General features: G+C 38.7%; 1 protein-coding gene across 1 annotated transcript; it reads right to left on the bottom strand.

Moving 5' to 3' along the window:
• Positions 1-1,088: 1,088 nt before the first annotated feature.
• Positions 1,089-10,475, bottom strand: LOC132603813 (uncharacterized). The gene is made up of 7 exons (XM_060317062.1): positions 9,109-10,475; positions 8,952-9,017; positions 4,250-4,394; positions 3,920-4,138; positions 2,268-2,454; positions 1,990-2,185; positions 1,089-1,593 (listed from the first exon to the last, which is right to left on the bottom strand). Exons 1-7 carry the CDS (start codon positions 10,263-10,265, stop codon positions 1,479-1,481), a joined length of 2,085 nt encoding a protein of 694 aa, XP_060173045.1. The 5' UTR covers positions 10,266-10,475; the 3' UTR covers positions 1,089-1,478.
• Positions 10,476-11,479: the final 1,004 nt, after the last annotated feature.

The following is an 11,479-nucleotide window of genomic DNA, read 5'->3' as shown; positions in this document are numbered from 1 at the left end:
AGTTGTTAATGATGATGAGTTGTAACATATCCAGATTCAGTATTGCTAGATTGAACTCGTTTGGGAAATTGAGTTTGGCTATATTGCCTTTGAATCTGAGTGAAAGTAATTGGGAGGAAGAAGTGTGATGGTCTTTTAATAATGGGTTTGGGTTAGTGGATTAGATTGTGAATGAATTTGATTCTAATTATATGTGGACCAATAAAAATAATGCCACATATTTAATTATTTTTTTTTGTATATATTTCACATCTTCTGTTAAAAGGAAGGGCAATTTTAGACTTAAATGTAACATTAAGGGCATCTTTTATCCAAATAAGTGGATGAAGGGCAAATTTAAACCAATAGGTGGAAGGATGACATTTTTGAGCTATTTCCAATATGTTAAGGGCATTTTAGGCCCATTTCCGTTTTTTAAATAAAAATCACTAAACTAATTCTGGTCACTTTAAAATCAGTGAACTTATAACTGATACTTGAAAAATAAGCCTGGTTACAAAAATCTTTAAATCTGACTGGAAAGCCAATTAGGCATGTCAAATCAACTAAACTAAGTGGTAAATATGCTTGCACATGAAATGGCCCCTTGGAATTTTAGTTGATCTGATATGCCTACTTAGCCATCCGGTGAGATTTAATGGGTTTCCCGACTTAATTGTTTTCTACCATTAAAAGTAGCGTTAAATCCTAAACAACCATTGCTATATTGCCCCATTTTTAAGATGACCTCAGAAAGTTACATAGTACCATTCACCAAACTACCTTAAATAGCAAAGAGAGAACAAAATCAAAGCACTAAAACATCATCATAACTTTACTACAACTTATAAATAGAAGCTAAGATGCCTAAGACACCTTGTGTGTCAACCTAATTCCATAGTAAACATAATACTCTTATTGGTTTGGCCGCAGGAAAAATCCCATAGCAGCCCATATCGTTTGATAAGCAATTCAAGTTTCCATTCTGGCATGCTCTCATAATTAACTTTCTTGTACCTTGGATACTGCAACAGTGGCATCTGAAAGCAATTGTCTGTAACACTTGCACGAAATTAAGTAAATGAAGTCCTTTCTTATGCTACTGAAAAGGTAATAAGTGTTCAAGATAGATAAACTATGTTCAAATCGCGTGTAGTACATTTGCATAATTTACAGTACATCATTGCCATGAGAACTAAGTCATAGAAACAGCCAACATAAAACACAGCTAAACAATGTCCCGACTAAAATAGGAACACTCCGTGTCACTCCACAAAACATTCGACCAGGCATTCTGTGCCATACCTTTTTGAGTGCACAACAATGCCAGATTAGATTTGTTGAGAAAGAGATATAAATGTCAGTTACAAACTCTCTTCACTTTCTTTTCTTAATTTTTCTTTCACCATTTAATACAAACAAAAAGGGGGACAACAAAGGGAACACAAATATGCTAACCACATTTCAGAAACCCAAATGGAAGCTAACAGAGAATCTGCCTAATCCTCCTCAGATGCAACCCGTTGCTTCTTCCATTTATAAGCAGCTTCCAAGATCTTAAGATTGGTAGTTTGTGTTTCCTCAGGGAACAGATAATCAATGTACTCCTCATACCTGCAAAATTTAGAACACGTCATCAGCACAAGCAGCATTATATCAAAGCAAAAGGTAAACAACCTTAAAATACAAAACAAAGTTATTCCCCAGCAATTCGCTAATTCATGTACTCAGAAATTGGATTTGACAAAACACCTTATCAAGTTACATAAAGGAATGCAGACTACAAATAAACTAAGCTTTGCCATATGATCAAACAGCTTTACCAGAAGTTATTCTTTCTGCAACATAAAACTAACAGGACGTAGGGACTCAACGCCCCCCCCCCCCCCCCCCCCCCCCCAAAAAAAAACCCTCACCCCGACAAAAAGCTTTGTCCCCAATTGTTTTTTTGCCGGAAACAACAAAGAAGATAAAATTAGAAACATGCAAATATATGGAAAAGGAACATACGCTGCAGGACCATCTTCCATGTCTATTTGCCTTCTCTTCTTCAGTTTCTTTGGTAGTTTGGCACGGACTAAACTGACATCCCCAAGCTCACCAAAACCGCTTTCCATATTTAGCCATTCTTCGAGAAGCATTGCTCTTTCTTCTTTCAGTTCAGGTGCCGAATTTCTGAAGTAAGAAACGGCCCTCTCGAAAACATCTTGATAAAGAAAAGGAGAAAAATATTATCAACGCAAAATTCAAAATTAATGGAGAAACTAATAATCAAAGCATTTTCTCACCTCTGGCACGTTGCAGGCAGTTCTTTTTCTGTTCAATATCTTCCTCAACCTCTGAATCCATAGCCGAGGCCTCAAACTTCGCAAAACTGATCCACACCTTCAAGTGTTTCGTGCGGTCAAGAAGTCTTTCATATAGTGCTCTTGTTCTTTCAAATTCACCCTCAGAGATCTCGAAGTCGATGTAAGCCTATTATAAATGCAGAACAGTAGCTCATCAAAATGTATGTAATTGCACATTCGAAAATTAAAGTGCACAAATATCATGATTTGATCTCAACCCGCCCTTAATCAACAGCAGAAAAGTTAAAATAAAAAGAAGATAACAGCAGAGACCATTTGTTGGCATTCTACAAGATAGTTCCCTGTAGATGAATGCTTCTGGGAAGCTTAACCGCTATGCAGATTTAGGTTTTCCACTAAGTTGTCTTATAGACTCGAAAGCAATGTTAATAACTGACCGCGTCCCAGCCCGGCCATGACCACACCAGCAAATCTGGGTGAGAGTACTAGTTCTTAATGTAAGGGAGCAGCAAACTAAAGGTCAGTAGACAAATGGTTTTGAGGAATAACCAGAAAGACATGTGGAACGCATGACAATCCACAGCACTGGACCCAAGTCATCCATTTTTGTAGGCTGAATTCCTTGCTTACAGTATAGAGGTGACTGTCTGTTATTCTCCAAAGTGTATTACATAAGAAAAACATGATTAGCATTTTCCCAAATGCTTTGTTTTCTTTTCACGCCTTATGAAGTTCTTATCCCATTTTTATTTCCATCCTAAGAAAAGGGTGAACCTATGCCCAGACTAGTTAGTTGTGTTTTCCCTAGTGCAGACATTCCTTCATAAGTAATCTTCTACTTTCTCTTTATCACAGAGAAATCCGTCTGGGGCCTATCCTTTGGTCTCACCACAACCTTTGAAACTCAGGGATAATGAGTCTACCCCTCTCCCCTTCTCCACTTATATACAGGCTTAGTTTTCATGGCGCAGGGCTCCAATCTTTGACCTAAGCCACAAATCCCTCAACCTTTGCCACTTGAACTAAGCCCGGGGGGGCCTTCACAACTACTCTTATATTACAAACATCCTGGAAATCTTCAAATCATACACGTTGCAGGTGTTGATCACACTTAAAAGGACCACGGATTTTGGTATTTTAAAAATGATAGCCATGAGTATGGTCAGTTGGAACTGAAAGAAACTATTCTGTAAGTCAAGACAATATACAGGATAGTCAGTTGAGTCAATCGTATGTCCATGGCAAAACTTCTCCGGTTATTAGGAACAGTGTGCATCCTTCAAACATCGGCTTATTTTTAGACATCAGGGATGGCCTTGACGTTCATAAACCACAGTTTAAATGGTGCTAAATCTTTTCTTATAATGCTTTTGAACATTGCTGGTGTGACCTGCTAACCTCCAGTTAGATAAGTGACTATTAAGCGGCTCCTTTTCTGGATTGATATCAAAACCAAGCTACTTAACTATGCTGAGAGCAGTCACTTTAATACAATGAGCTTCAGAAAAATGCAAGCACAGGACCGCGTGGAGTCCCAGCAGCAGCACTAAGCAGGAACATGCGTTGCTAGAAGACAATTACATTCTATAATAACTTTTTGACAAAACGCAACCATATCAACAAACAAATACCTTCCATAGTAACTCTGGCATATCCAGTGCAGGTTGATCAATTGCAAGCTCAAAAATAGCTCTGGCTCGTTCCGTTTCATACAAGGACCTCTCTAACTCAGCGAATTTGCTCCAAGCATAGCAATTTTCTGGTGACCATTCTAAGTACTTCTCATAAAGCTTTCTGCAACGATCTATGTTTCCAAAATGCAGCTCTATTTCAATGTACTTCTTAAATATCTGTATTATAGTAGCAAAAAGACATATATATAGGTAAGGTTACATGCAAAGGGATACCCCTCACAAAAATCAGAAGAGAAATCAACCCATATAAAGATATATGGGAACTACCTTGTCTTTAGGAGCCCTTCCAATTGCTTCGCCAAGTAGAAGCCGCGCCTCCTTGAGTCTCAACTGCCGAATCTCAAACTGGGCAGCCAACAACCAAATCTTTGCAAATGAGAACTTCTGATGCGGAATCAGCTTAAGACACTCCCTGATAAAACAAAAAGGAACATTTTAACATATGAAATAACTGAATGACCTTAATTGTGTAAACAGACAGTCAACCCAAGATGGAAAAGATTTCAGATGTACAGCGAAAAGCGGAATTCTGATAGCTAAAGGTATACTCATAATCAAATGTTGTCAACAATTTTTTCTACACAGATACAAGTAAATGGTCTTGAATAAAAATTCTCTGTGTTAGTGTGTGTGTGTGGTGGGGCCAGTCTCAATTGCACTATCCATTGGAGATTGTTGGAAGGATTTCCTTGATAGTTTTGGTCGTTGAATACAACTAATGACCTTTCTTTTGTTTATAACTCTTTACTAATGAGATTAGCACTCCAAACATTAATCAATTCAAAGAATTAGTCAATACCAAATGTAATTGTTTGCACATAGATTATGAAGCAACATGGACGAAAACACCTAAATGGGACAGAGCTGATATTGTTTATAAGTTGGAGTCCTGAACTTAACAGTTCGACTACAGTACTCAGCTGTCATATTGTAGTTACATTAAAGTATGCAATTAATTGAGGAATAGTGAGTTTATTTTCAAACAAGCCATAGAATCCTGTAGCCTCGTAATCAAGGAAGAAACAATCTAGACACAAGGGAAGTGAACAGTTTCTAAGGCTAGATTACACTTGTCATCACCAGTAACCTAGTACCACCATATCACAAAATTCAGCCCTCCATCCAGGACAATAAGAAGTAAACTGAATTACTGAAACAACCAAATCTGACAAGGCATCAGCTTGAGGCACCCCCTGATAAAAGTATAAAGGAATATGTAACAATTGAGATGTCCGGATGACCTTAACTCATGTAAGGTAGGTCTCACGACAAAAATGGTCAACCAGAAGACAGGGAAAGGAACTAGATATATAGACATGAGAAGAAGATTTATTTGAGAATGAAATATGAGAAGATTCTAAGGAATCCTCAGTTAAATTCTCAGTGCTTGTCAACAGAGGACCAGTAGGCTTCTTCCCTCAGAAGGGCCTCAGACCCGACCCTAACTCTCCATTCCTTTTTATTCTAGCTATGGAGGGCCTCACCAAGATGCTGGACAAAGCCAAGCAGTTGCAGTGGATTAAGGGCGTTCAGGTCTACACATTAATATGGCTAAAAGCTCTATCTTCCCAGTCAATGAAGTCATAAATTTGGATGAACTAGCTGGAATCCTATGTTGTGGCTTGCTACATGATTGGGAAATGACTGAGTTCCAGAGATTATTAGCCTTACTGCAAAGACGAGTCAATCAGGCTGATAACCCTGATGTTTGGTGGTGGGGCTTGGGAAATTTTGGAGTGTTCTCTGTGAAGTCGTTTTATGAGAAGCTTTTGGTTAGGGAGGAGTATATTTTTCCATATAATGCCGTATGGATTCCAAAGGTGCCAAGGACGATGTGCTTCTTCGCTTGGTTAGCCACTAGAGGGGTGATTTTGATAGCAGCAAAACTTGGAAAGCGGAAGGTTGTCTGCGTCAATTGGTGCTACATGTGTAAGGAGACGGGCGAGGACGTAGATCATCTTCTTCTACATTGCAGGCTGACTATGCTTAGATGGTTTGGCACTTCATGGGGAATGCCAAACATTGTGAGAGAGTTGATGTTTAGTTGGAAGAGCGTGATCAGAAGAAGAAGACGAAGGGCATGGAAGACGGTTCCACTTTTTTTTGTTTTTTTCTTGTTCTCTCTTGAGCCGAGGGTCTTTCGGAAACAGCCTCGGGTAAGGTCTGTGTACACTCTACCCTCCCCACACCCCACATAGTGGGAATTTACTCGGTATGTTGTTGTTTTTGAAGTAATCAAATGTCATTAGTAAAGCATCAAGAAGATGCAAGGTTACAGGTGGGCAAAAGAAGCTACTTCAAACAAAACGGGAAGCAAACTTAGACAAAAAACCTGTAAAACAGCCAAAAAGAATCCTGCCTATGGAAGATGGTTCCACTTGCGCTAATGTGGGTTGTTTGGAGAGAGAAATCGGAGAGCCTTTGAAGGTGTAGAGTTGAGTTTCACTTCGTTGAGGAGTAGTCTCTGTTCCCTTATTTTCTTTTGGTGCACACAGAAAGTTCCTTGTTGTATGTGGGTGGAGTTTGTAGAGAATCATATCATTTTGTAAATTCTCTACTTTTTGGTATATCTCTTGTATAAGGCCATTGTGACCATGTTGATTAATGAACATACATTTACTTGATCGAAAAAGAAAACATTGCCTACCACTTATCTTGGGCTTCAATGGAGGCGTGGAATGGAGTTATTGAAAATTTTGAAAAGAAGCTTGCTTCTTGGCAGAGGCAATACCTGTCTATAGGAGAAAGGTTGACACTGATCAATAGTGTGTTGAACAGCACCCCTACATGTTTGATATCCCTCATTCTGATCCCCAGCAAAGTATTGGAGCAACTGGACAAAAACAGGAGAACATTCCTGTGGGGAAGGGAGCAGCAAGGGCCATAAATTTTACCTTGCTGAATGGTCAAAGGTCATCTTGGCAAAAAATTAGGAGGCCTAGGTATCAGGGACCTCTCAACACACAACAAATGTATGCTGATGAAATGGCTATGGAGATTCAACCAACAGGAGAATTCACTATGGAAAGAGGTGGTCAGCTCTAAGCATGGATCCCAGAATCATTGGTGCACTAAGCTGACCAGAAGTCCATATGGAATTGGTCCATGGAAGAGCATCAGAAATTTATGGAGTGAATTTTTCTCCAACTCCTACTTCAAACTGCGCAATGGCAATCACATAAAATTCTGGAAAGGTAAATGGTTGGAAGGCTCCATTCTAATGTTAGATTTTCCTGACCTCTATCAGATAGCCCAAAATCAAGACTCTACTATCTCTCAGAATTGGCAAGACAATAGCTGGCTCATTCTATTCAGAAGGGACATGCAGGACTGGGAGTTTCCAGAGCTTCTAACTCTACTTGCCAAATTATAACGCTTCTCTGTAATGAAATAATCTAACTTCATCCCAAAAAAAAAGGGAATCCTTGGAAACAAATGCTTTGCCCCAAATAGTTACTGCAATGCAAGTTGTTAAGTACTCCTATTATGTTAAAAAGAAATTTTGTCAAGATTCAGGAACAATTCAACCACGATATTACGTGGATAAAGTACTCATGCGAGGTCTATACAATTCAAGGAACCAACACAACAAAAGAGAGGGAAGAAAAGTAATGTGACTAGACACTGAAACAACCTCTTGATGATCCAAAATGGAAGGGACAAGTAAACCTAAAATGAAACTGAAGACACTCTTTAAGTTTTCTCCTCTGGATACATTAGAATGAGGAAGGAGGACAGATCCCCTGGTGAGCTCTGCCTTTTGACTTTCAAGCTGTAGGCAATAATTAGCTAATGTTTTTGAACAGTCAGGTCACTTCACAGAGCATTTTCTCATGATAAAACATCTAAACACAAGGTGGTCTATATAAAGCTTCTCAGCATGTTCATAGAACAGAAGTCCTAGTATTCTTATCAAAGTTTTCATAGTTGTTCTTATCCTATATCTCTCAAAGTCAACTTGTTTCTCAAGCGCTTCACTTGCAAAACAATCTTAATACTTTGTCCCCCTAGGTAAGGTACCTATTCTTCAGCTATGTTGCTCGGACTCTCCAAAATGTTGCCGCACCTGTTTCGGCTCCTCCAAAAATGCGCTACTTTTGGAATATCCGACATGCAATTGTCGACAATTTTGAAGAGTCCAAGCAACATAGTTCTTCATCCAATTGTAGGCTAACAACAGTTGGAACTATTGCAGTCCAAGAAAACACATGTATCAACAACTATGCCTATGGCTATATGAATCCTCACTTTCCATGTAGCTCCATGTAAGCCCATCCCAGTTCATTTATGAAAACTTAGTTTCTTTAGCACTAGAGGTTAAAAAAAAAAAAGTGTGCATCTTGGTGATAAATTATAGCACAATATTATGGTCGTAAACTAACCAGACCAGAGACTGAATATGTGCAAATGGGATCCTAGTTATGTCCAAGTACAACATGCAATACATAATAAAAATTTGGTGAACTAAGACAATTTGGCAGTTATACTGCCTAGCTTTCAATCAGATAGACTGCACTTTACTCCAGAAATCAATTGACTCAAAGAGTCAATCAAATGAAAAACGTAATTGCTTGCAAATTGATCACGAAAATACAATGTGGCATAAGACAAATAAATGGAACAGAATCAATACTGATAAGTTATGTTTACAAGGTGGAGTTCTGGCTTTAGCAGTTAGACTCAGCACTCCTACTGTCATCTCATAATTACCTAAACCATGCAATTATTTTGATAAGTACCTAAACCATGCAATTAATAGGGGATTAGTGAACAATTTTGAAACAACCCAACCCAATCCTGCAGCCACTCTAATTAACAAAGAGTAAGCTAGATACAAGGTAAAGCATGGTTCATAAAGCTAGATTATGTTTACCATTACCAGTATTTCACATAAAGCATGATAGATAATACGATTCATCAAGCAAATGAACTACATAGTGATATTTCAATCGAGGCAAAGATATTTTACCTGTAGACATCTCTGGTCCTTTCCATGTCTTGTGCATCAAGCTCTTCATATAATGCATAATTAATCCTAAAAAGAGCAAAGTCACGAAATTGCATGGTAAGGTATCCGAAATAGAATTCAAATATCACATTCAAAAGTAAAGGTTGTCAAATTTTACCATAAGTAAATGTATCGCTGCCAATACCGCTTCTCTTCAGCAGGGGGAACATTCGCAATAGCTCTCTCGTAAACCTCTCTAACCCTCTCTTTATTTCCAACGCTCTCTTCCAACCGAATATAATCAAACCACGTATCATAATTACGCGGATTCTTCCTCACTTCATCCTCATACTGAAACCTCCTTTTCCCAACTATAGCATCCTCGATACCTTCCCTGTCACCATACTGCTTCTCGAACGCGACAAACTTCCTATACAAATCCTCGGCCCGCCCTTTCGGTATATGATCCAACGCAAACTTATATATACACCTCGCCCTCTCGGTCTCCTTACACTTCTCCTCAAACTCCGCAAACGCCACAAACAACGTCTCGGCCTCCTCATCGTCCGCTAACTTATCCACCGCCCGTTCATAACAACCCCTCGCCCTACCTATCTCCCCGTTCTTCATCTCAAACTTGGCGAACCTAATCCACGCCCCAACTCTCGGGTGACACTTAACAAACCTCTCGAAAATCTCCCTCGCCCTCTCGACCTCATTATACCTCAACTCAAACTTAATATAACTCAACCAACCTTGCTGATCTGGCATCCACGTCATCCACCTCTCGAAAATCTGCCTAGCACCGGCTACATTCCCTAACATCTCCTCCATATGTATATACTTATACCACAGCTGATCAACTCTAGGCAACAACGTAACAGCCCGGTCCCACACATTCCTAGCATAATTAACAAACTTATTCTTCATCTCAACATCAGCATACTTCAGCCACATTGTATGATCTCTATAATCGACTTCAAGCGCGCGCTCCCAGACGGAACGCGCGCGCTTGAAATCCTTTTGCGATTCTTCCCACTTGGCATATTTAACCCAAACACTCTTGTTCCAGCGAACGCGACTAATTAAACTCTCGAATTCTTTGCGTTTACGGAGACGGTAATCGGCTAGCTCAGTCGGGTCGGTTATTTTCTGTTTAGGGGGTCGGATTTCTGATTCTTGACGTTCACGTGCTTCGCGCAGGATTTGTTCGGCGGTTATTTGGATAGGTGCAGGGGTTTTGTTCTTGACACGTGTCGGTCTAGGGAGCTTTACCTCCGTTTCTTTACGGGTCAGGTAACCCAAACTTGGGTCTGCATCTCTGGAAGACGCCATTGGAAACAAGTGAATTGAATTTGGTACAGAGATTTCAGATTTGTGAATTGAAAGGAATCCAATACTAGGGTTCTAATAACTCGACAGGAAGAAGATTTTGTGTTTTAATTAGGGAAAGCGGCCGAGGGGAGGGTAAGGGGATTTAAATTTTCTCATTTTCTTCCCCAACTATTTTTTGGGTGGAAAAGAAAAGAAACCTACATATATTTGGAAAAGTTTTGGGCTAAAATTATCCATTTTTTTTGATCCCTCAAATATAAGGTGTGCATAGTTTGGATAAACTCAAGATCCGCCTCCATATTCGAATATTTTGGACTTATATTTTGAAATTTCGGATTTAACTTTTAAATTTTTAAAATGTTGGATTTGGAACTTCAGATTTTTTGATATCCGAAAATTGAATTTTTCTTATACTTTATGTTTAGCCTAACATACCTGGCTATCCATTATATATATTAGTGCATTACCTATATGTCCAATCTAATAAGTTAAATATATGCTACATCAACCCATATAATAAAAAATATTACTAAGTTCAATATGTTTGGATTTGTTAATATCAAAGATTCCTACCTTTTAGATTTTCTTTTTGTTTTCATTGTTAGTAAATTCTATGTATGAGATGTTTTACTAAATTGGACTTGTTAATTTATAAGACCAGTGCTCCTGTTGCATCCTTGGTAATGATTTTAGTGCTTGTATGACTACTTTATTTATATGATTGTGATAGCAAAAAGGAATTATATATTTAGACAATTTGGTACGAATATTCTATTTGGTTGTTCATATTGTAAGAAGAAGAAGAAGAAGAAGAAGAAGAAGCAATTAAACTTATAGGCCGAACCAAAAATCTGAATTATCCAAATCAAACTTAAAAAATCTGATCCAACCCGAATGTATTTGGATCGAATTCGAAACATTTTGCGAAATCCGAAAATCGAAATTATAATCCAAATGTGCTAAACTTGATATGATCTGATAGATGAATAGGCGTACTCAAATTTTTGTTCGATGGGTTTAACCTTTACAAGCCACGTGAGTGTCACATGGGTTTAGCAGCGTCAGTTTTTAATATTGTTTTGTTAGGGAGATCAAAAGTTTCCACTTTAGCAAGGGAACTCGTAGCTGCTATCTTTTGGGTGTGCTATGGGTAAACCCTGCTCTAGTGTAATAGCCCGCAAACTACACATCGAACCTAGGACCCTCCATTTGAG

The sequence above is a fragment of the Lycium barbarum genome, chromosome 7 (genome assembly GCF_019175385.1).
Source record: "Lycium barbarum isolate Lr01 chromosome 7, ASM1917538v2, whole genome shotgun sequence".
Taxonomy (NCBI): Eukaryota; Viridiplantae; Streptophyta; class Magnoliopsida; order Solanales; family Solanaceae; genus Lycium; species Lycium barbarum.
Note: the sequence above shows the minus strand (reverse complement) of the source record. Positions and strands in the feature narration are given on the sequence as shown.